Source organism: Anastrepha ludens, chromosome 4, assembly GCF_028408465.1.
Source record: "Anastrepha ludens isolate Willacy chromosome 4, idAnaLude1.1, whole genome shotgun sequence".
In the NCBI taxonomy this organism is placed as follows: Eukaryota; Metazoa; Arthropoda; class Insecta; order Diptera; family Tephritidae; genus Anastrepha; species Anastrepha ludens.
The window spans coordinates 41,468,984-41,495,966 of NC_071500.1; the positions used below are offsets into that span (position 1 = coordinate 41,468,984).

Sequence of the window (26,983 nt, forward strand, 5' to 3'; positions counted from 1 at the left end):
TTGCTCATGTCCAAGAGAAAAAAAAGTTCCTCAAAAAGAGCAAGCTTTTCTGTCAGACTAAAGAGGGGCCCTTATAGGCCGTATCGGAATAGTGGACATACCTGAATCAAAGACAACGACGCCGCGATGAGATGGCCAAGCAAATTACTAATAAAAAATTCTGTGATCCAGAAAACTATTCCTCTTGCTCTACGTTCGGCTGCAATATATCAGAAGTGAATGATGGTTCAGAAAGTGACACCTCTAATTCTGATACAAGTCAGCCGAACTTATTCATTGGTTTTGATTCCCCCTCTACTTCTCAAAAGCGTATGAGATTACTGAAAACTGCAGTTATAAGCCAGCGATATGGCGTAAGTGATAGAGCAACGGCAATCCTTGTTAATTCAGTACTTAAAGACGTTGGTTTGTTCTCTTCCGAATCACGCGAGAAAAACCTAGTGCGCCGTGAAATACAACTCAAAGATCGCATCAATGCCGTTGCTCCAAAAGCACTATATTTGGATAGCCAAAAAGAAGACACGTATATTCAGGTCAAAAGAGGAAACAAATTCTACCGTCAGGTGATCAAAGAAGAACATATTTCGATTTTATGTGAGCCTGGATTGCAATATTTAGCTCACGTTAGACCGAAATCAGGCAGCGCTGTGGATATTATAGACAGTAGCGGTTATGGAAGAGGATGGTTTCGAGGAATTAACAGTAGTAGGTTGTAATGGAACCGTAGTTAATACCGGACCAAAAAGTGGGATCTTAAGATGTCTGAACGATAAACTGGGACGTTCGCTTCAGTGGTCGATATGCCTCCTTTTCAATGAACTACCGTTTCGAAGTATCGTATTTTTCAGTTCATAGATTATGTCACTTCTGGGCCGAAATCATTTAGTGGTCACATTGGCTCAAAACTAAACGGTTGCGAAAACCTTGAAAAACCATCTTAACTATGGATCTCAGCAAAGATCAAAAGTATTTGCTGGAAATATTAGAGCTAAATATGAAATGAATTATTGCTTTAAGTTTAAAAACCGCAGTGTTTTCTTGAAATACCTATTATTTTATTATTTTTTTACAATATTACAAAACAGGAAAAAAGAACAAAACCAGTTAAAAAAAAAAATAAATGAAGTAAAAAATAATCAAAATTAAAAAATAAATATAAATTAAAAAAATAAAATAAAATAAAAAAAAACAAAACAAAAGAAAAAAAAAACAAAAACACAGGAACCCAAAGTGCCGCAACCTCCACGTGGTGGGTTCTGGGCTACAAAAATTTGTATGTACTCGTATTTTCGGAATAAAAAGTAGGCAAAAAGCTGCACAATCAATAACGTTTTATTATTATTTTATAGTGTACAGGTGCTTAATCTTGGATAAATTTATGTCTAATTAGTTTATAGTCCTTATTTTTGGTATGAAATGTGCTACGGAATGTATGCATAGAGAAAAAAAAAATATCCTGAAAAATAAAATTTTTCAGAATATCAACTGAAATTTCAATATTTGAGGCCTTTGCTGGGGACAGCAGATATAGTTCGATTGTGCTGAAATTTGGCACACACTTTATTAGTCTAACAGTGCGACTTTTCCGCACTATTAGAATTCGATCCTAAAAAAAAATGTTTTTTCGACCCACTCTACATACATATATACATAAGTTGTTGATATACGTTATTAGGTACAACTGTTGACTGACCAAATTTAACTAAGTAATAAAAATAATGTTGATATTAATATTCCGAAAAAAAAACAATTCTAAAACTTCAGCTAATAATACACCAAAGCACGAAGGAAAAGTCAAAAGATCAGTGCTATTCGCAGTAGGCGAAATCTTTCTCGGTTTGTTGAGCGGATGAAAAATGTATATTTTTTTTTGCCTAACCTCTACAGCCTTTTTGGAGAGCGCTTCTATATTGAGATCTTAAAGCTTTATCAATAATTTCAAATCCATAATAAATCTTTCTTGATACAAGTGCTACTTTGGCCGGAGTCTCATCCAAAGTAATTCACCAACCACAAATACGGAAATGTAATTAATTTAAACCTCTGAAGGAGTTTCGTATTTTTCCGCTTTTCTGATTTACAATTTTCTTGTTGCAAACCATTCATGCAAATATCTATATAGATATATATACTAATATTATAAAGAGGAAAACTTTGTTTGTTTGTAATGAATAGGCTCAAAAACTACTAGACCGATTTTAAAAATTCTTTCACCATTCGAAAGCTACATCATCCACGAGTAACATGGATTATATTTTATTTTGGAAATAGGGCTCGAGATATAGGTCAAAACGTGGACCCGGGTAACCTTCGGATGTGTATGTACAATATGGGTACCAAATGGAAGCTGTTGGTGAATGCTTTAGTCCAGAGCATTTTTCATGCCGCTCCGTGACTAGGATCTCGAGATAGAGACCAAAACGTGGACCATAGAATGTGTTTGTACAATATGGATATCAAATTGAAGCTGTTGGTGAATACTTTAGTACAGAGTATTTTTCATGCCGCTCCGTGACTGGGGTCTCGAGATATAGGTCAAAACGTGGACCCGGGTAATCTTTGGTTGTGTATATACAATATGGATATCAAATGAACGTGGACCCGGGTAATCTTTGGTTGTGTATGTACAATATGGATATCATACCTATTGATGACTAGGGTCTCGAAATATATGCCAAAACGTGGACCCGCCGTGTCTTTGCACCGAATCAAACCAAACTTACGCACATTGTTAAGTAAGTATTGAAAATGGGTTTCGTAAAGTTTGGTTGTAATTTGGAGCACTGGCAACGGGTACAGCGTTCTTTTGAACCAGCCATAATGTCGCTTACTTTTTTAACGCTTGGGGCGGAACTGAACTGTCAAATTGACAGTGTGAGTTACAATGTGTCAATATTTCTTTCTGATTTGGATGCCATAAGGAAAAAACGTAAGTGCAACATGTAAAAATTGTTTGTGATTTTTTTTGGAGTGGATTTTGGAACAGTGAATAATTTCTTACGAAATTTGAGAATTTAATGTGAAATCCGAATGAAATTATGTGTTCGTGGAAAAAAAAATTTTTTTGGTTTTTTTTTTTTTGAAAAATATAAATGGATAATGGTTAAAAAAGCTCCAATGCTTAATAAAACATATAAATTGAAACGAAAAATTCATGGATGATCAGGAAAAAAGACGATTGTTTATTCATATGCGTTGATTTGAAATTTAAAAACAATCTTCTTTTTTCCTGATTTTCAATTTATATTTTATATTTACTCAAAAACAAATAGAAAAACAAAAAATATTGTTTATGCCAAAGCGCTTGAATAAAGAATAAAGAAATAAATATTCTATTTCTGTTCTAAACCATATCTATTCTATTTTAGTGTGCCCAGCGAAGGGGGCCGGGTTTGCTAGTTGTATATAAGATGATTTCGAATATTTGAATAGAGGTTTCAAATAATTTGAAATAAATAAAAAACAAAAATTTTTTCTACTCACTTCATTGTCGGCGCCATAATCGACTCGTATTCACTTGGCGATGCCTCTTGTATGAGTGTAATGGCCGGTTGTAAGACAGCCGCCAGCACTTCACCGTTGCTAATTTCGGCCTGCAACATTGGCCACACATTTTGCCACCACAATTTCTGAAATTAAAATTCTAAGCGTTAGCTACACCTACGGCTAGTAAATTTTCTCAGTTATAAATATTTTGTGTTTGTTTTCTGGAACATATTGTATTTTTTTGTTTGCATCTGTGTACGCTATGTAAAATTTGCTAGCCATAAAATTTCAACCAACGTCAGCGATAAAAAAGTGTATGAATGTATAGATGTGGGAATAGTCATCTTGTGGTTGCAGGTACTTTTATGTGCCATGCAATTGGTGTCTCATAAACGTGTCGAAATTTTATTTTGCCATTCAAAGAACACCTGACTCGGTCAACCATTCGGGTTTAATTACCCTCGTCTTCACGGAAAAAAAGATATAACAATGTCAGTTTAATAGTGATTCCTTTAACTTTTACGGTCACTACACCTGTTGCAATAATAATTTGTTTTTTTAAAGCGAGTTTTTCACTTCTGCTGGCTTGATTCTTTGGTATTTCATATACAAGCGAGTTTAGTATTCCATGCGTTTTAACCAAAGTGGCGTATAAAGCATACACACTCTTATATAATACACTTGTATATATGTACATATGCATAATAAATAACACAAGTTCTGCATAAGCTATTTACCCTCGGTATCAGAGGCATCGCTTCCATTAGCGTATTTTTGTAAAAATGCGATTTTTGCGACGTATCCTTCATGTTCACCACATCTAAGAACTTGAGTGCATTTACAGCGGGATCGCTAAAAGTATAAAACAAACACGTACAAAAAAGGTATTTTTAAAACTACTTCATTCAAGAAAGTTTAATATAAGAATACGTGGGGAAGGCTAAATTCGGTCCGAACCGAATTTTATATACCTGCGCATATTTTAGTAAAATTTAATTTGGGTTGGTTAATAATTTTTGAAATCAAACAAATGCATCTATAATGGCAGATATAGCTTGTAATACGAGTATCAGACAGGCGAACGGAAATCTTGAAAATAACAAGAAGTGAGCGCAGTTTCAATGTCAATTTTAAATGGCATGAGGAGCAATACAAGTTTTGGTGAGTTTTATTAAGGCGTTGTCGAGATACATGCATTTACCCATTACAGGGCGTGGCACCACTCATTTCTCAAAATTTCATCCGTCGTATTTCTGGGTTCATCTTTTGTACCAAAGTTGAGAAATTTTCCACCATTATTATTATTTTTTTGAAATACCGTTATATGGGCAGTGAGCATTGTTTCGGAAAAATTAAGAATATGTATAGTTACATATAAATAAATATATATATATATATATAATTGGCGCGTACACCCTTTTTGGGTGTTTGGCCGAGCTCCTCCTCCTATTTGTGGTGTGTGTCTTGATGTTGTTCCACAAATGGGGGAACCCACAGTTTCAAGCCGACTCCGAACGGCAGATATTTTTTATGAGGCCGAGGGAGAGATTGGGTGTGTGCCTTTCTTAAAAGGCAGTGTTCTTGTTCCACCATTAATGACGACCGCCGTAGCCGAATGGGTTGGTGCGTGACTACCCTTCGAAATTCACAGAGAGAACGTAGGTTCGAATCTCGGTGACACACCAAATTAAGAAAAAACATTTTTCTAATAGCGGTCGCTCCTCGGCAGGCAATGGCAAACCTCCGAGTGTATTTCTGCCATGAAAAAGCTCCTCATAAAAATATCTGCCGTTCGGAGTCGGCTTGAAACTGTAGATCCCTCCATTTGTGGAACAACATCAAGACACACACCACAAATAGGAGGAGGAGCTCGGCCAAACACCCAAAAAGGGTGCACGCGCCAATTATACAATATATGTACATATATATATATCCGTGTATAGACAAGCATAATTTAGAAAATATGCTGCTATATCACTTAAGCCACCCATATCAGAATACCCTAATGTACCTTCTCAATTGAAAATATTAAATAAAAAGCTTGAAAGGTCATAAAGCAACACGGCTACGCAAGAATAATAAATTGAGGGTTACGCTTTGAGATTTGATCTGGCGTTTAAAACAGAACAGTACGAATAGGATGTAAACCAAAAATGTTTCAATCACATAAAAATGCAATATAAATGATAAACAACATGGCGAACATTTGTGTAAAATTGTAAAATAAACTATATTTATTACTTTATTCCTAAAAAATATTAAGACAAACAAATAAAAAAAGACGTATACTGGGAATGTCTGTAACCACAAGGAACCACAAACTTCATAAGTGGAAAAGCTGCGGATGGAAATACATATTATATCTAAATATAAGTGGAGTGGTTTTGTGTATTTAATCACATAAATTGTATACATACATTAGGGTGTCCCAGGCTACAAGGGGGAATTTTTTTTTTCGGAATTTCAATACGCATACCCTTTATTTTTTTCCATTTGACTCTAAAAACTTAAATATAAAATATTATTGAGATCGGATGTCATTAACCCGTGCCGACTTGATGTCAAACTTTAAGTTTAAAAGTTAGTATGAAAGCTATAGGCTCACAATAGAGAAAAGTTTAATTGAATTTTTAGATTAATTAAATAAATAAAAATAAAACACATATTTCGTATTTATTTTCTTTTTATTATAAAAGGGACATCAATCGTCGAATTTTCTTTTCAAAGTTTGCTTTTTACAGTCGGGATATACCTGTCTGTGTTCTTGTATGCAACGTAATAAAAATTGTTTTTGCTCCTCTTGAACAGTGATCAAACCATGGAAGTCTTGCATTAACTTAACCGCTCTTTCTGCCGTATCATTAACTGCTTTCAGTCCTAGCAGCTTCTTTTTAACCTGTAGAAACGAATCATCATTTGACCACGAAGAGGGGCACTTGTTCAGAAAACTGTCGGCAATCTGGAGTCGATTAAACAGGAACCTGCTTTTGACAGAGACGAAGTCATAAATGTTTCTCTCTGAAATTAAAACAGGTAGATCAGTTATCAAATATACCTATTAGCAAACTTAGTCATAGAACAAAATCTAAGCTTAATTAACGTACCAAAAAGTGGGCCACAGAGTTCTTCTTTGGATGCAATGTAACGTTTATTGTGGGCTGTTGGGTGTTCTCTAGTTAAGTTAGCAATCATTTTTACTTTAGTTTCTAGATCGACATCATCATCAAATAAAGCCAGAATATATACTTCATCTGCCAAATACCACAAATGCTGGCAAAACTTCTGCAAAGCTGCTTTTGAAATGCTTTTGTCTATTGTTTCGTAATTTTTCATGACCTTCAAAAAACACAAATCCTGATACGGCGCCTTAACTGCTAAAATACATTGGAGCCAGGGTTTTACGTAGGATGTCACGATGAACAGACATATCCTTATTTGAAATTCTGAATTGAGAGCTAAGTAACGATATTTTTAATGAATAAATGGCTCTCGCCATCCATCGAGCCTGGTGCATAGCTCCTGGAGGCCGTATCTTATATTTCTTCTCTGAATCTCCACCAAGAAATATAATTGAAAGCTCAATTAATTCGCGATAGTCATCTCTAACGATTTCTTTGGTTAATTCAGTTTTGTAGAATTCTAGCAGCTTGTCAATTTCCGAAACATTAAAACAAGATAGCTTTTCTGTACAGCTTTGTTTTTTCTCGGGATCGATATGTTTCCAGTTTTCTCGAAATTTCTTGAATAATGGGATGTCTGGGCTTGTAGTTACTTGACTGATTTTCGCTTCAAACACGCCTTTAAGTACTAATTCGTAAACGTGATGACGGCAAGCAAAAATAAGCACTTCTCTACCCAGTTTTTGTTCGAGAAGTATACATGCTCCATTTATGCGGCCTGTGTTAGAAGCAGTAGTATCACAACAGAGAATCTGCGCTTTGTCTTCAAGGTTCCAGGTCGTAATAGCATCCCAAACTGCGTCTGCCTGTTCCCTTCCTGTCGAACTATCCAATTTAGGAACAGCAATAATTTGTTCTTTATTATCGTACGTAATAACTACCGGTAGGCGTTCTTCTTTACTTTTACGTGAATCTAGAGCTGGCAACAGTTATCCGTCCCAGTGGACAGTTACCGTGTCCGGGACCTTGTTTTAAAAATCAATTTTTATAGCTTCAGCCCGTTCTTTTCGCATTTCCGTACGAACTCTATGAATGGAGGACTTGCTTATAGGGAATTCATCCGTATTGTGCCCCAGAGCCTCAATAGTAGCTTCAATTATAAAGACAGAATCCCTCACACTTAACTGACACCTGTCTAATGCGGCAACTAACTTGGGAGTTATGATATTTTTCCGTATAGAAGTTTTATCGGGCTGAGAGGAGGCTTCTCTTCCACTGGGCCTATTTTCTTCTAATTCAATTATTTCAGAATCAGAAGATGACTTTTTTAGTGGTGGTTCGCAAGATGATGTTGATGGTGCTAAGGATGCAAAATTTTTAGCACGTCGTTTTTCCTCCTCGATGATTCTAAGGCGCGTCCTTTCCTCTTTTTTTGTTAGTTTTTTGTCCACTCCGGCTAAGTGACCGGGCCGACCTGGTTCTCTTAGGCGCTGCAAGAAGATCTTATCTTCATTTATTTTAATCGATTGAAGAGCATTGGCATGTGCGATGTCAAACAAATTGTTTAAGTTTGAAACAAACTCCTGTCGACGCTGTTCAAACACTTCTTGTGAGATTTGCACTTTCATTGACACTTAAGTTCACTTCACGAATATTATAGAACAAAACTGCCAGTACTTGCCCGTTAGAGGGAAGTTTAGAACCGGTAATTTGATGTTTTACGTCCCCTATTAAAAATATCTCTTTTTTGGAACTTCGTAATTAACTCCAGTGACATGTTGACTACGCGAAAAAAACGCGATTACTAACAAAACAAACAAGTAATTACACGCAATCAATCCGACCCTTCGTGCGCGCCGTACTATACAAGTACCGTTAGGTTTCCGCACAACTCGGCACGGGTTGCCGTGATTCTAAATAGACGAAACTTTAGTTTTAGATGTTTTGAGACCATTCAAACAAAAGAAGAGGGTATGCGTTAAAAAAAAACACTTTAATTTTTTTGGGACACCCTAACATACATACATACTAGGTTGTTCAATAAGTTTTGCGGTTCGATAAGAGAGGGCGTTGCTACTATGTTAGCTAACTACTACTTGCTAATACTAAATTTGTTATGCTGGTACACTCTTAACCCCTTGCCTAACGATTTAATTTCGAAGAAACATGCGTGCTCAGACTATTTAATTTTAATGCAACTCTGTGCGGGTTTTATCAGAAAATAAAACTAAACTATTATAACGGTTGTTTTTAAGTTTATTAAATTTACTACTGCTGCTTCTGAAACATTTAAATATGCGGCGGGCATAGCCCGTCAATGTCGAATTTGGCAGAGAAAATGTTTGCGGGCGACACTCGTCATTTCCACTTAAGGGGTTAATACGATAAATAATAAATAATAAAAATAAAGTTTCATTTCAATCTGTCAATTTATTTTTTGTTTACAAGCCGTTTAGTATCGACGTGTCACAGTATTTTCTACGCTGGAAAAAACCAAAAACCAAATGTTTTGAAAGTGACTTTTCGCCATCAATTAGTACAGTAAAAAGATGGGTTGCTGATTTTAAACGTGATCGTACAAGCCTTGAAGACGATCCACGTCGAGAACGTCGAAAAACAGCAACAGCACCAGAAATCGTAAAAAAAATACAGGCTATCGTATTCTAAAATCGTCGAGTGACTGAAAGAGATTTAGTAGGAGCCCTAAACATCTCATTGGCTATTGTAAGCAATATTTATTTCTGCAAACTGGTAAAACCATAAAACCATAATATTTTTTATTTAAATTTATGAAATAAAATTTATGAAAAGTGGCCGAGTCTGCCAAAAAAAAAATATATTTTTCATTAGCACAGTGCATCGTGTCAAAAGAACATTTGGTCCCTAGCGACTACTATCTGTTTGCGCGAAAATCGTGTTGCATCAAATGATGAGGTCATAACTTGCAACCCTTCTAGATTCTCATTTCAGGGAAGGAATCACAAATTGGAATCTGATTGGAGTAAGTGTATTGACGTTTAGAGAGACTATACTAAGTAATGAAATGTATTTGGAACCATAAAATTGTGATTTTCTTATCGAACCGCAAAGCTCATTGAACAACCGTTAATGTTTGCAAAGAAAATGTTTCTCTGGTCCCGGATGAAATTCAAAATAATCAAAAACAGGATGTACCGCTTTTCGTGGGGGCATGTACGTGGGAAGATAGGGGATGGCGATATGAACAAAAAATCATATGGAACCGTAAGGGTGTAATGCTTGGTTTCGAAGGTAGGGGGACTTAGTAGTTTTAGCTACTTTTTTCCTAACACCCTATATCTTTTCTGGTGTAGATTCTACGAAGTTAATATTTATCTCTAATTATAGCTAACAGTCTAGGATTTCCAACAAATGCTTCGTCAACTCCCGACTTCCGAAAAACTAAACAAAACTATATTTATTTATTAATGACCTCATATACTCAAAGCGAAAACAAATATTGAAATATGTGATAACCCTCGAGCGATGCTATAAGAGACTCTATACAAAGAATGATTAGACATGACAAAAGAAGAACGGAAAAATGCAATCCTGTAAAATTTTGGCTGAAATAAAGGACAATTTCATTTGACTCGAAAATTAATAGTTATCGGCACTTTAAATGTATGCACGTGAAGTTCAATAAAAATCACAAATATGTGCACACGGTTGGTAATGTGTTAACAACAGCTTGTCTGAACTGCCAATATACCAACTCATCACAGCGCACTTTATTTCTAAAACTTTATGTAAAACTCACTTAAAGTACTCACGCACTTTCCAATGTTCAGTTCATGTCTCAATTTTCTTTTTGTTTTTGACGTCACGTGCAAGCAGCCGACTGTCAAACTCAAACCAAAACAGATAACGGAAAGCCGAGAGCACAATCTTCTATTCTACCATTCTTGATGCCTACGCCTACCCATCTCTCTAAGTAGTGCACACAAGCACGCCTAAGCCAATACATTAAAGAATACAACCAAACAACGGCATACTTAAGCCTTGCGGGTAATGTACTTAACCTGTGTAAACAGAGTTATATCAGCCAGATAGAAATAAAAGAAATGTTGACAACATTTAAATTATTTTTAAAGTGGTTTAATCTCCAACAGAATGGAAGGCGCAAATATTTACAAACTTAAGAGTTTCAATTTATACTTGCACTTGCCTTGCCACTTGGGCCGCATCGTTTGTGCTCATTCTCGTGCTCACACATTCAAGGTTCAATTTTATTTTATGCTTACATTTGCTTAAGGAGGAGGCAGAAAAATTTGCGACAAATTTCATTCTAATAATAGAAACAAATCGGAAATGAATTTTATAACGTATGTCGCTTATAGATATGTATGTGAGTAATAAAATTTATTTTAGAATGAAGCATTTCGTCAACAAATGCCCAGCATCAGCTGTAGAATATTCTGGCCGAACACTATCAGCAACGACGCGCTGTGGAGAGCAACGAATGAGGAGAAAGTGGCGATGGTTAGGTCACGCACTAGGAAAACTACCAGATAGCATTACGGGAATGGCACTGGACTGGAACCGGAGAGGGTCGGCCAAAGATCACTTGGCGAAGGTGCATGTTTCGCGAACTAGCAGATGCCGGCATCATATGGGACGGCACAAAAACAACAGCCCAGGACCGTGTACGATGGAAGAGTCTTGGCGAGGCCCTATGCTTCCTAGCCGAGTGAACAAGGATGTAAAAAAAAATAAATAAATAAAGCGCATGTGGATAACGTTTTAGCTCGGAGATCTTATAATGGCAATTTTTGTATTCTGGGTGGCTTTAATCTTATTAATATTGAATGGTCCAGTATAGATGATATATAGATTGGACGTAAAACAATGATAGTGTTTTGAGTTTTGACTGGTTCAAATAAATAGTTTCTCAAATAGTCTTTCTCGAATTCTCGATCTCATTTTTATTAATGAGATTTTCTTTATTAGAACGCGCATACCTTCTGACTACCCCTGGTCTGCATCTGATAATGTGACTACGTTTTTATTTCAGAAATTTCAATTTTAATTTAATTATTTTAGCAGTTGATATTCTACTTTTTTAGCGGTGATGAAGTAGTCAATTGTTAAGATATTTTGAAGCTTAAGGGGCAACACCACTGTAGAAATTTCAAAAAATTGATTTTTTTTTTATAAGCTTAAAAAATTCTTTGGACCTTTTAAAATACAGAACAAAAAGTTTTATACGTTACCGAAGTTTATTTCATAAATATTTGAAGCTTTTAACCAAGCGTTAGTGACTGCTACCTAACGACTTCTCCAAATTTCCAAACTTTAAACGCGTTTTCTTTAAAACCCGTTTTCTGAAATTGGCACGCAGCATAACTCAAACAATTTTCAATATTTTTAATCAGGTTTTTCACTTCGTCTGTATAATAACCTTCTTAAGAGAAGAGCGTAGGGGATTTTCGATAGATTAATTTAAACGATTGTTATAATTATTTAAGTGCCGTTTTTTTAGTCCAAAATAGAGTTTTTTCCTTCAAATGCTTGCTAATTCCACAAAAATAAATATTTTTTAAATCCCCTACGTGTTTCTCTAGCTATTCTTATCTAGATTAAGAAAAAAAATGTTTCTTTGTTCCAGATTAAAATTTGCACCCTCTGTGCTGCGTGCCGCGGAGCACCTTCAAGAGAAACCACATTACAAAAATGTCTCCAATGCCGCCATTTTGTAAAATTTTTCGATCAAACTTTGTAGTTTTGTATTTTAGTATATAAGTAATAACTTTCCAAATCAGAGTGATTGTTTTCCCTTTCCTTCTATACAAAAAAATTCTTTAAAAATCGTGTTTATTTTACGCGTACAGTGGTGTTACCCCTTAAGATAAATGAGAAATAAATATTTCAAAAAGTTTAAGTTTTCACACTCCATCACTCATAAAGTTAAATATTTAAAGTGTTTTAGAGTACTTTAATCTTTGGCTAGCAATTTAAAGCGAAATTATATTTCTAAATTCGAATCGGACATAAAATTACTTCCTAGTTTCTTCTGCCGATATTTTAAACCTAGAAAATCATGCTCAAATATTCCTTCTGTTCTCTACTACATATAATGAAACTCAAACATATTCTTCTATAGGTGCAAGTAATCAATAAAATAATAAAAAAATTGAAGTTGATAATAAAAAAATTGAAGTTGACACTGTGCGCACAGACTTTTCAAAAGCATTGAAAGCAAAGGGATTGACTCCCAATCGAGAAAATTTGTTTCAATATTCCTCAGCGAAGAACGATATTTTCTGGTTAGGAATGGTTAAAACTAATTATGCTCCCTATGCTCCGATTTCTAGAACTAATAGAATTTAATGCGCTTTAAAATCATATCCGCCTAGATTTTTCTCCACCACAGTATTATATTATAATATTATATAATATATTTTAATATTTCCCTGTAAATTATAAGAAATGTCACATATTCATTCGTTCATTACAATAAAGCAAGTAAATTGTAAGTTTAATTTATTTTTGATTGAATTATTTAGCATTCATCTGCTTTTCATAGTTTGTAAGAAATACTGCATTTTTAGATTATTAAATGAATAAATAATTTTATTTTTTCTTATTTCCCACCAAATTGGTGTAGCGAGTTTTCGCACATTATTATTTCGAATATAAGATCAGCAGAATCTTTTTAACTTTTTTCACGAAATACGCGCATAAGTATTTTTATAATGAGCTCAACTTTTCTTTGAACTGACTTTTTTTGAATGCATTCCACTGCATTTAAGTTTCTATTCAGACAGCAGTAGTAAATGCGTCAACGCCATTGCAACTCGTATTCCAATAAGAAGACGCACAATTATAAGAATTGTTAGCCGCAATATGATCTGGAGCAGCAGGTATCCGGGTTAACTCAAAACTATCAACTGTATTTGCACCTTTCTGAGCGCATTTTTTCCACCGTCTCGCTTATAAGCACTCGTACGTACATTGAAATATATCTCAATAAATCGCAGTAACGAAATAGCGTAACTTGGCAATCAACAAAAGGTGAAGTTAAACAAACTACATTGAAACTACGGATAGCGTAAACAACGTTTAAGTTAGCTAAGTGATAATGGCAATACCAACAATATCCAGCTGGTTGTAGGTACACAAGTATGTACATATATGACTGTGCATGTTTGCACTGTCCTCATTACATGTTTATAAATAAAATAAATCTTCTGTGAAGGTAACTTCTGGCTTGTTACTCTGAGCTTGGCAACAGCGCGTCACAATGCAAACGTGTTAAGCTACATAAATAATCAACGAGTTGAGGAGGAGTTTGAGGAGAGAAAAACAATTTGAAAGCTTTATTACTCAATGGTTTTGATGGTTAGTCGATTGAGAGGAGAGAGTACATATGTTGACGCCAACTAATACGTATATGGTTCTTTCTCAAGAATGATAGAAAGAAGATTGCGCCCATCAGAGCGTACGTGACGTCACGTTTGCAGAGTTGTGCAGTATTGCCAACCATTTGCTCTTCGCAATAAATTTAGTGCTTTTTTATACCGAAAATGCGACAATTTTTAAGTTTGGTGTTTGTTTCTTTTTGTTTTTAATTTAAGGCTACCGAGACTTAAGTTGAAAAAAAACTGTATTATTATACAAAAGAAGTTTAAAAAAGGCCACTCTGAGAAGATTTTAGTGCTAATGAAAAGTTTTTTACTCTTATAAAATTTGATCATTTGAAAGTGCAAATTTAATTTTTGGCTCCATTTAAGGCTATGCAAAAATATTAAATGCCCCTCTCTCAACTCTTCTTAAGATTGAAAACCTTTTTACACATTTTAAAAAGCCTTTGAATTTATTGAATGCGAATTGAAACCATAGAGGTGTAATCGTTTCTTCCGGTCATCAATCCTTAGTGAGACATAGAGCATCAAGAGGTGTATTCATAGTAAAAATAACCAACAAAATACCAGAAAATACTAAAGAAACCATACTGACATTTTTACAAAAAGAGTACCTTATCTAGTTACATAACTTCAAATATAGCAAAAAAGTCGTTCCCTTAACAAAAGAATTTCGCTTAACAAAAAAAACTCATAAATTAAATTGTACATAAGCATAAAAAATTTATTTAAAAAAACGCACATTCTACAGACAATTTGTCACGCATACAAAGTTCTTACTTAACACAATAAAAATTTCGTGTTTTATTTTCTTTAAATGGGCATTTAGTGCGTTTTTATATCCAAAGCTAGGCAACTCTGCAGTAGCGAGAGAGAGATTTGACTGCCGAAAGCAGAAGAACACCAACAACACCGGCAATCGCGGGCAATGCCACCAGATGTTAAAAAAAGTAAAGCTAAATAAAACTGAGTGAATTATTTAAATAATTATTAAAAAATGTATATTTTACAAAATTATAAACATGACATTTTAATTAGAACAGCTAGAAAAATGTCATGAAGAAAGAACTAAAACTCCCAGACAAAAAATAATAAAAATAACAAAAAAAAAATGCTAAATCAAGTTACGAAAATGGTAATCTGGCCATACTGGAGCTAAAATCACGTAACTAGTTGTCAAATTCGCTGAGCGCAAAGTAACGGGACCACGATGGGCGCCATCTCATTATTCTTTGCATCATGGTTCTTTCTATTTTTGACAAGGGCTTACTTCATATTCTTCTCAGCAATGGGATTTATATATTCAAAGCTGCAAACAAGCGATTAATTCTCCTCACTCTACCGAGGCCATATACATAATTGCAGAGGCAGTCTCCATAGTTTCAGCACCAAAGCCATCAGCTATTTTTTTTAAGCGCATTTGTTTACACTAGCAGCTAATTATTTAGCTCACAAAAAGTCAATGAAACTCGGTATGAAATGGATTTCCTTACATCTGAATAACTTTGTAAAATAAATAAAATTTACTTTAAAGCTGTGAATTTTGCTGAGTGAAAAGAATTTTTGGTCGAAATAATTCACCCACTGATTAGTGTATACTCGTATAGTACGTAAGATTTGAACTAACTGTTCGAGAAATCTTCTTGTTTATTGATAATACAATATACATATATTACATACATAAATACATAGCTGTGGTTACCGAAAGTGAACCGATTATAAACCCGAAAACATCAATTAATCAACTAAAAATTAACCGCAGTAGCCTCAGGAATATTCTACATAATGAACTCAGTTTATTCCCTTAGGGTAATTGGCTCAGAAATTCACGGAAAACTATCACCCCCTCCGATATCGCTGGGAGTTTTAGAGCAGTTGGAAAAATACTTACTCAAAAAATCATTTTGTCGTCTGAGGCACATTTTCATCTCAGCGGCTACGATAACAAGCACAATTGTCATATTTGATATTTCCACTTCACTTTCTTCATAGTATTACGTATTTTCATAGTGCTATAAACAGTACCTCTTCCATTAATGCTGTCAGGCACCATGAAAAAGTTTAATGGAACCGATATGTTGAAACCAAACCACCTGGACATGGACAGGCCACTGTAACATTATCGCCTCAAACGCCAATGCAGTGAATCTGTCAGCCTTTTTGTTTAATTTCTCTTTACGACATTCTTCTCGCAGGGGTGCAAAATACTTTCGCAAATCACGCGATTCTGTTGTTCCTTCCTACATACATATGTATGTACAAGTATACTCGTACTATTGTTGATGAGCTCATAGTGTTTGTTGGCTCTGCTAATCGCCTTTATCGCCATCTGGTTGTTTACGCAGATGCTTAACTAACAAGAAAGAAAATAGCTCTTTAGCACCCTTCTACAAAGCAACGGCACTTGCAGTAAACACACCAATTAGATCAGCTAAATCAATGTGCAGCAAAGCAAACTGAAGGCCTGCAAGCAATGCGCACTCTTTGGGAGGTTAAAAAGGGAAATTTAAAGGACACACAGCTTCAATAGTATATTGCTTAACTATGGTAAATAAATTAAAAAAAAATGTATATTCTTAAGAAAGACTGATATTCTAATGAGTATAAATTGTTTGGCGGCAGTGGTCCCGGTTTGAAACACACTATGGACAAAAATCATTATATCATAATGCAAAGAATACACCACTAATCCCCTCTCTGAATTTGAAAAAATTACTGTACGTGTGACGCCACACTTCTGCAATTTATTCGCGTGTTGTTTGTGTATTTCTTCTTCTTTATTCGTTATGGTTCACATTTTCAAATTCTCTCACGCAACTGCACCAGTATGACGTCACGCCTTTCTGATAATCGGAATCTTGAATTCTATCATTCTCAGTATCAAATAATGCGGTGTTAGTCCAAATCTACGAGTGTAATTCTTATTAACAATAGACATACCAAAATATTTATTATTTATATTTACTGGGTTCTTTAGAGCCATGTAATTAATTTTTGAAGTGGAACTTCTTAGGCGTCGATGGATGAGCGAGAATGGAGAGTAAAATTTCAAGGCCATGCAACGCTTTGGGCATTTTCGTTCCGCGAGAGAGAAAAAAGATATAACTTAGATGAAAAGGAGAGAGAGAGCTATACCTTATATAAAGGGGTTTCCAATAAGAGGTGTTGTTTTGATATTCAAAGAAAAATTATATTTTTTAATATAATGATCAGCTGTTTATTTCATTATAAAGAGGAGGTTATGGCGCTAATAGTGGAAAATAACATCAGGCAAATGACCACTACGACCACGCTTACAGGACAATATCCTTTTCATGAAAACTTCCATCACCGAATTGCCAAGTGGCTGCCCTATGTCCCTATGTATAGTCTCACTAATTCTATCTTTGAGGTATTGAATCGACCCTGGACTGTTGGCGTAGGCCTTCTTTTTCACGTGCCCCCAAAAAAAAGGTCCCAAGGTGTCAAATCACAAGATCTCGGTGGCCAATTGTGATCACCTCTTCGAGAGATAACACAGTCCGGAAACTTTTCCCGTAAAATATCAATGGTTTCGTTGCTTGTGTGGCACGTAGCGCCGTCTTGTTGAAAATAAACTTTGTCCAGATCAATACAATCTAATTCCGGCCATAAAAAATCGTTAATCATCTCTCGATAGCGCAATATGTTATTGGAAAACCCTACATATCTTAGATACACTTTAGGCGAATTTTCCTGAGTTTTTTCTCGTGGTTGCTAATTTCTAGTGAGAAGTAACACTGCCTACTTTTTGGCGCTTGTTTGTTGGTGCAAACTTGTAGGAAATATGTTTTTTGTGGCTACTTTTTGGCGTTATATTTCATTGGAGCCTACTGGTTGGGGCGTTTTTTGGTCCCAATTTTTTTGGCGTTTGTTTTTTTTGGTGCCTTCTTTTTGGCGCTTATTTCCGTTTGTTGACTGGTGCTTGTGCGTACTATATATAAAGTGCTACCCATTCCGGCGACGGATTTATTGGTATTGCCTTGCTGTAATTTGTGCCGTTGCTGCTGTCCTGAATCGCTGCGTTTGCGCGGGTGATAATCGCTCCGAGTAGTGCGCGTTCTTGCCACAGTTTGTGCCTGGCGTTTACCTACACCGGGCGACCCTTCTCCGTTTTTTGTAAATTTTTTCTATTTGTATTCTCTGCAAATGTTGTGAATTTATTTAGATATATATTCTTACTCTCTCCCATTCTCTCTCGGGTCTCTTCCTCTTTCTTTGTCTGCCTTGAAAGTTTCACTTCTGTTATGTATACTACGCTACACGCACTTTTTATTCATAGAACTTTATACTAAATTTAACTAATAGTAATTTGATTTATAGCTTTTATTAGCACAATTTAAGCGAACTGAAATTTTGTTTAATGCACATTTCCCACAAACATATTTTTTAAAACCAACACAGATACATACATATGTGTGGCTTTATTTTCGCTGCAAATCCAATTTGACAGCATTTTTTTGTAAAATTTTCTGTTTAATCTGCCATCAGTAGTCCATTCAGGTTTTTTGGTTCGAATGAATCTTGATATTCAGTAGAAAGTTCATCTGCTAATTGAAAAAAGAATTCCTTTCTGGCAATATTTGTTCCCGTGAGTTATTTGTACAGAATCCAAGAATTATTCCCCGCCATGTCGACGATATTAAAAAATACTTTTAAAGGCCATCTCTGAGATCCTGACTTAACACTGTATTTTTTAGACATTTGGTCCGTTGTATCTACACTAAATTTGGTGCGGTTGTAAAATGAAATGATTTCAGGAAGTTTTTTTCGGGTTTGTTTAATTTTTGGGGAAGTAGCTCTAAGCTAAATATTATTGCTGTATTATTTTACTTATCTTTGTACATCGTTATCGTGCAAATATTAAATTTGTAAAGTAAGTTTGAAAATTTAGGCAATTAATCTCTTTTTTGTTCGGAAATCTTTGGTAACCCTTTCTATTTGAATAAATAGTTCTAACTAAATTCGTATTTATTTCCAAAACTTTTGAAACGAGCGATTGCATGTAAAAAAAAACATTAGTTGTCACTTTCTACCCCAATCAATAAATGGCTCAATTAGTTTTAGGACAAAAAACTTACCCGAAGATATGATGCTGGTTTATTTCCATTTTTGCCTAAGTATAGAAACGCATTTACTTACTCTATTAAATATTTACTTGCCAAACCCGTTGCGATCAAAAATTTAATTCCAAATTTAATCGGTTTATGCGGCATATATTGGTTGAACTTTGCACTTGGCTTTAGTGAGAAATAATTGTTCATCAACAGCAGTATTTTCTCCTGGCACATACCAAATTTGACAATTTTTAGTGAAAGGATTCCAAAATTTTGAAATTAGGGCGAATTTGTCGATTTTCAGTTTTTAATTTCGTTTTTTTTTTCATATTTGCTAATTGCAAGATATCCGCGAAATCTTTCCTAGTCATCGTTTGTCTAAAAACTTAAGTCCCCGTTTTTATGACCACAAGTAAAAAACTACAAAAGAAATGTTTGGTCTCATAGGCACTACGTCTATATAAAACTGTTAAAAGTTAGTAAAATTTGTCTTCTTATAGAAGCTACTTTTCCCCAAGAATTGTATGATAGAAGCTTTCATTTTTGTGAATTTCTTATTATATAGAATATGTGCTGAAAAATCCCGGGCCTTTTTTTGCTCAAAACACTTGTTTTTGCTTAAAATTAGCTTTATTCATCCACGTAATTTCCATCAAGAACAACGCAATCATTCTAGCGCCACTCTAACATTTCAATACCATTTTTGTAGAACGATTTATCTTTTGCCTAAAAAACAAATCAGTTTCAACGATAACCTCTTCATTTGAGCGAAATTTCTTACGGACGAACAGATTTATAGGTCTGCGAACAACCAGTAATCGCTGGAAGCTAAATCTGGATTCGAAGTTCAATTCATGTAGTTTTTCCATTGTTTTTACTAACTTTTTTTGACTGTTTTTGGTATAGGCGGCAGCCACTTTGAACAGAACTTTCTTATAGTCAAATACTCATGCAATATAAAGCCTTTCGTCTGATATCTTTACGATGGCAGCTGACTTTCGTAACTTCACTTTCCGATAAAACGATTTTGTGGATTTTTTATATGTTTTCTGGTTTTACCGCCGCATTTGGACGTCCGCTGCGTTGTGCATCACCAATGTCTCTAGGACCACGTTTGTTTCTGATAGAGCGGAGTCCCCATAAAACTTTTCAAGCCATTGCTTTGCTTGAACGGTATTTTTCCCCATCCAAAAGCAGTGCAAAATTAAAACACGAAATTCTTTTTGATCCATTGTTTTGAAAATACCTTAAGTAGCATCACTCTTAGCGCAATAACTCACGAACTAATGAATAGAATATCACGAAATTTTAAAACCTGTCTTTTTAAGATTAGTAATAACAGAAAAAGTGGTGAATGCAACAAAACTAGTTTCATCTATGTGTTAGATCTGGGACTTTTCAGTCCAAGTGTTATTATAATATATTTCTTATTATCAAAGAAAAATCGATGTTATCTTTTCCTTGAATTAAATGTTTTGCTTTCAAAACTATACTTCTTTGTGGTCTTCCTCGGGATTCATGCTTTATCAGTTCACCGGCCATTTCGACCAGTTGGTATGTGTAGGTATACCACATACCGATCTCAATAAAAGTAACATTAGTAAATAGACAAATTTTATATAATTATCGGATATAAATAAATAATACTTTTCAGATAACTACATCAAACACTAGAGCTTAAATTAAAATTTAGGAAATCCTTTTTAAACTTGTTATTCTGCCCCGTTGGTATATCTAGTGTTAAACGTCACATAGCTTGGGCATACATATGTACAGTAGAGACTTAGCTCAATACGATTACATAATTGGGTTTTAAAAAAATTAACAAAAAGTTCGACGGCAAGTGGAACCACGGCATCAAAAATTTGCATGGCGATGGGAAAGATATGTATCCAATTTTCGAATAAAATAAAGCCTATATGGTTTATGGCAAAATATTATGTATAGTGCATGCAAGTAAATAATAGTTATATTTTTGCGCAATTGCTTATCATTCTTACTTACATAAAGTACTTAATCAGTTGAAGCAGTTGCGCCGTCGGCCTGGCAGTAGCATCTTTACTAACCAAACGTGAGGTGGCCTCCTGTAGTGGTACCGGTACTCGCGGCAGCATTTTCTGCACAGACTCCTCCAGCTAAAATAATTCCATTATATGAAGTAAAGTTTTTGAATTACATATTTTTCACAGTTATTGCATTGAATGAGTTTGAAATATAATATAATATCAATCACCATTGATACTGAATTATTGAATGAAAGTATTGATTGCTGCTAAAGCTTAAATTCTAAAAAACAAGCTAAGTAATTTAAATTTAGTTTAGTATCCGTGTGAGAGCAAACTTTGTAAAAGTAAACTTTAAATGGATGAAGTGTTCATAGAACTTTTCTGCACACTTCACTTTCAAATGTGTTTGGTAGACATACATACATCCATACATAAATAAACACATATCAATGGAATTAAAAACAACTTCTTGGAGGAAGCTAGTTTTACTAATTGAAGTATGAAGTATTTATAGCCATCTTTCAAACTCATTGGAATTGATATTTGAAAACATATCCTTACAAATTACAATTAACAACAACAAGGTAATGGAAACTAAACATAAAGCAAAGGCTGAATAAAATTCATAAAATATAAATTTCACAATTACTGTAACTCCACTTCAGATCAAAATATGACAAAATCAAATGTCATGAAAAGAAATTAATTTGGGCTTTACTTGCTAAGGGTTTTTCGATAAGAGCGATGGAACTTTGAAAATAAATAAATCAGAAAAATTAAAGTGATATTGCTACAATTGTATTTTATTAAACCAAATTACAAAATATGAGATATGATATTGTGGTAATTGCCTCTGCTTCGGGGTGCTTCAACCAACTGTCCTTAATCCTGTCTGCTCTCTTACGTTATGTAACTTTCTTCCGATTCCTCGTTTGCCTTCGATGTTACCTTGGATAATCAGTTGCAACAACTCGTATTTAGGACCACGCCTAATATGACCAAAATAAGAGGTTTTGTGGGCTTTATCGTTAATAAAAGCTCTCTATCTTTTCTAAGTTTTGTAAAGACTTCTCTGTTACTAACTGATAACACTCAAATACCACTCATTTATTCATACTCGTACCTTTTGGTGTTACACACCTTACATTAAAACAAACCAAACGTAACATTTCAGGTACCAAAGACGTAAAATCCTGTTCAAACTTTTACTGGAAAGAAATTTTCTGAAATTGAAGAAAACTTCTCTCGCTGCTCTAATCCGACAGCAAATTCATCTGTTATTTGTCCATGTTCCGCTAAGCCAATTCCAATATCTAAATACTTACATCGCGATACTCTTTGGATCGGATTGTCAAATAACTTATCATACAATATATAACGATTTTTTATTATTATTATTCCATACCCTTTTAGGAACTAAAGGATTCAACAAAAGTTTTCCAAACATTTATATTTCTAATTAGATATAAATCTCAGTTCATCAGAGTATGCCCTATCCATCCATATTTTCTTTTCTTTACTAATTTTCTTGTCTTTTCTAACGATTATAACGAATTGATTTGTTTCAAAACAGTTACAATTTTTAATTTTATTGATTTTACTCGTTAGATTCTGGCAAAAGACTAAAAACTAAGCCTAAACTCAAGCTTATTTTATTGATAGTGAATGCGGCAGCGAATGAAATTGATATTTTTGTTGTTCTTGCCACAGGTAACTTCCAATACGCGCACCTTTGCAGACATAGCGTCAGCATTTGTATGGGAGCGAAATGTTTCCCATAAGCACAGTAGCAGGTGACATCTATACTATAAAGGTTAATATCTGTACGTTGTCCGCGCATCACTACGAAACGACAACACCAATTTTTTTTTGTTTTGTTTTTTTTATTGAAATGTTATAAATTTTTATTTACATTCCATAAAGATTACACCTAGTATAAAACTAATAAGTAATTTTCATTTCACAATTTGAAGTAGCTTAAACAATATTGACAACTAAGTCTTGAGGTTTCTTTCTTTTCAATCTTCTTTTTACAGTTGCTTCATCGCTTAGTACGGAACCTTCTGCGTTAATGTGTTTTTTTAATTTTTCAGCATGCTTAACTGCACAGAAATTGGCTGTGTCTGAGACGGTTTTTAAATTTAAATCCTTGTGCAGATCTTCATTACGCACGTGCCAGGGAGCTTTAACGATTCCCCTGATTACTCTATTTTGGAGGCGCTGTATAATGTCGATGTTGGTCTTTGCAGTACATCCCCATAATTGAAGACCATAGGTGCACACCGGCTTTAACACTTGGTTGTATATGAGGAGTTTATTTTGAGTTGATAGCTCAGAGTTTCTGCCAATTAGCCATTGGAGTTTTTGCGTCTTTAGATTCAGCTCAGCAGCTTTGATTTTCACGTGCTCTTTCCACTTGAGCTTTACATCTAAAGTCATGCCTAGATACTTTGCACTATTAGCATTTGGCACTATTGCTGACAAAATATGAACTGGTTTGTAGATAATTTTTTTATTAGTAAAATCCACGTGAACAACACCAAATGACGTAAGAAATTTTATACATTCATATTTTCACCCAATGAAGGTTATAGGCATGTTTTTATGATGGAACTCCCTTAAAAAATCTTACTTTTTCCTATTTCCCACTATTTATAGCACACTCTAGACTTCATAATCCGCATAAGCTGTTCAACTATGACCCAAATGCCAAGTTCAAAAACGGTTTGAGATAGAAAATTAATAAAAATAATTTTGCTTGATATTTTTCTGATTGGTTGTTTTGATTTTATTCAACGAGGCATAGCAACGGATGCCGGGTATTGTAATATAATATTATGGTTATTAATAAAAAAATATTTTCTATGAAATGATTGTTTGTAATTCTTTTATATAGGTACATATCCTAAATCCCTCAAAACTACTCCTACGCGAGCGGGGCAGCGGGTTAAAGCTAGTATTCGATGTATAAATGGTGGTTAAGTTTCAAGAGCCGGTGTTGATTTTGAATAAAATACAATGTTTTAAGAAATTATTGTCATTTCTCTTTAATATGCTAATTTTGGTAGGACTCAATTACTTATAGAACAAAATATCGGCCAAATAGCCGCACCGCCTTCGGCACACCTCCATCCGATGGTCCAAATTTTCGATGACGCTAAGGTATAATTGAGGTTCTATGCCGTTAATGTGCCGAATTATCTCATCCTTTAGCTCTTGAATTGTTGCTGGCTTATCGACGTACACCTTTTCTTTCAAATAACCCCAAAGAAAGAAGCCCGACGGTGTCAAATCACATGATCTTGGCGGCCAATTGAATAACTTTAGCGCGTTTCTCGATTGTGTATCTTTCCATGGTTCAAATTGAGTTAGTTTCAGATTGAAAAATGTCAAACAAAATGCAGAAAGAAACTTGACTTTAGGTGTCGTTCATATTCAACATCGGCCCTTAAAATTTAACCACCCTTTATAATTCATACATATATGTTTGAATCGGTGATTTGTTGAATTTGGTTGTTTTGGTGTTAATACTAAGGCCGTATTGCAGACTTTTTTCGCTGACTTCTTTAACGAGATATTGCAGGAGATTAATTTTGTGAGCCAATATTGTGAAGTCACCGGCAAATCGTATATTATTTATTATTTGAATTTTATTCCTAAGCTTCTTCACATATAATATAAAATATATTCCGACTATAAATTAAAGGCCATTAGTGTAAAACACATCCTTGGTGAACTGCCCTTTTGAATGCAACATCACTTCTCACATCCTTTTGTAGTCTCGCGTTCGCAGTTTGGCCCAAATACGAGTTGAAAATGCACCTTATTTATTTTTCATCAATATCTTACAATGTCAAATAGCTTTGTGGCAGTACCAAATCAAAAGCCTTTTCATAGTCAGAGAAGCATATAAAGATAACCCTCCGAACATTTTTACCGTTTTGTACTAGAACTTGAAGGCCGAACATCGCTACGCGCGTTCCAATAGCTTGTTTGAATTCAAATTGTGTGCGACCCATTGATAGTTCACATTTTGTAAATAATTTTTTTCGCCTCCTCTGGGGAAATCATTAACATTTTTAACTTCGCTATACCATTGCACCAATTTATTTATGAAGTCTTCCATTTCTTCAAATAGTTTGCACGTGATATTTGCATTCCTTTAGGGGAGAGCTCATTTTGTAAAAACAACGTACGTCTTCTAAATTTCTCACAAAAGTAACAAATTGCACAACGGGTATTGCGCAAAGGATACGCCTATTTAGCAACGCTTAAATTTTTTTTATAACGGAACTCTAAGTTTGAATTTTACCGGCTACACATTTATTAGACAGACTGTGCACAGTTTATGTGTTACGAGTTCTGAGTTTTGAGCCTGTATTTATTACTTAATGCTAGCTTTTTTTTGTTTTTTACTTTAAATAAATGAAGTTAGAAATCTAATTAGGTTTTGAAGAAAATTGTTGATTGCATCTGTATATAAGTGGCGCACTGCTCGGGATAGGTGTTTGCTAGAAAGATGAATAGCATCTGTGAAGTGAATTTTACTGAATAGAAGCTGCAAAGGTGTAGAAGTTTGTTGTCTACTATGTATATGAGTGCATAGAAAAAGTATGATGTTGAGCTTGAGTTGCAAATAAAGTTATCGAATGAAAAGCAATCAAATTTGTTTCTAGCAAAATAGTTTAAGAAGACAACGCAAGATAAATGAATGCATCACCATAAATATAAGTCTACTCCTACTATATTTTTTTGCTATTCAAATATGTATAAACATGTATGCGTTTTTAAAATATTACAGTGTATTAAAAAGAAAATAAATTAAGCTACTTACCGTTTCCAACTGCTTCATATAATTTGAAACTATATTACCGGCTTGTATAAGCGGACGTCCATTGTTGAAGACGGCACATATTACCAAACCCAATGAAAACATATCACTAAGTAGGCTGCCCTTCGAAGATAATTGAGTCTCGGGAGCTGGGTAAGGAAAAAGGAAATACAAATGTAATATAATTTAAGTCAACATTGTAGGTTATAAGCATTTTAGTATAAATTATTTCATAATTGTTGGCATGTTTCTGGCAATTGAAACATTTGTATTTACTTTTAAGCATTTTAATAGAAATTAGTGACACCGAGGGGAATCGATCAACAGAGTTCGGCCGTACATATATGAAGGGATTCTTGTTCTTTAAACTTAAAATTATATCGACAGAAAATCGGTCAGAATATGGACTATGGTACTTAGATACACGCCTAAATGGAAATTTAGAATATTTCAGGGATTTAAGCCTTAATTTGAACTCACTTTATTTACCAAATCTAATTGGCAATACGTTTAGGCCTCTTCTATTCGCCACTTCTCTGAGATACAGCGACTCTGCTGGACTAACTTTACGAAAAATTTGCGAGCGAAAGCAACAACGAAGTTATCGAGCAAGATTCACAGCAAGCGAGTATGGTTATACCTCATAAAACTGGCATAATTCACAATTTTACAAACAAATGCAATTTAAGGCAGCTACACTCCAGCTTTGATGTGTTTATTTGCGAGGGCGGTTCAATAAGTACACGTGTTTGATGACAGAGGGCGTTTCTGAGAGAAGTTGGTGTTAGCACCGACGGCAAAACAATTTTCAGACTAATTGATAGGTTAGTAAGGATTTGGCAGCTATTCGAATAAGACCTGTTTCGTGATTTTCGCAGAATCGTTCGGTACTTCGCTTTTTGTTCTTGGTGGAGATAAAAGCAAAGCTGAAAGCTGTCTATGACCACGGTTAGATATTGGTTCAACGAATTTAAACGTGGGCGAACATCTGTTTTTAATGACGGCATGATTCTCGCTGATCGACGAACGAAAGAGCGCAAAGTAACAGAGGCCGTAGGTGTGTCGACCGGAATGCCAATTAATA

The 26,983-nt window shown here is 34.7% G+C and overlaps 1 protein-coding gene across 2 annotated transcripts in view; it reads right to left on the reverse strand.

The window, feature by feature from the left end:
• Window positions 1-26,983, reverse strand: part of LOC128862076 (SCY1-like protein 2) — an 82,350-nt gene that overhangs the window by 34,048 nt on the left and 21,319 nt on the right. For both annotated transcript variants that reach the window (XM_054100488.1, XM_054100487.1), the window contains exons 7-10: window positions 25,903-26,048; window positions 21,067-21,197; window positions 4,224-4,338; window positions 3,484-3,629 (exon numbers count right to left, since the gene is read on the reverse strand). In XM_054100488.1, the coding sequence (XP_053956463.1) occupies window positions 3,484-3,629; window positions 4,224-4,338; window positions 21,067-21,197; window positions 25,903-26,048 (538 nt within the window). The remainder of the gene's footprint in view (window positions 1-3,483; window positions 3,630-4,223; window positions 4,339-21,066; window positions 21,198-25,902; window positions 26,049-26,983) is intronic.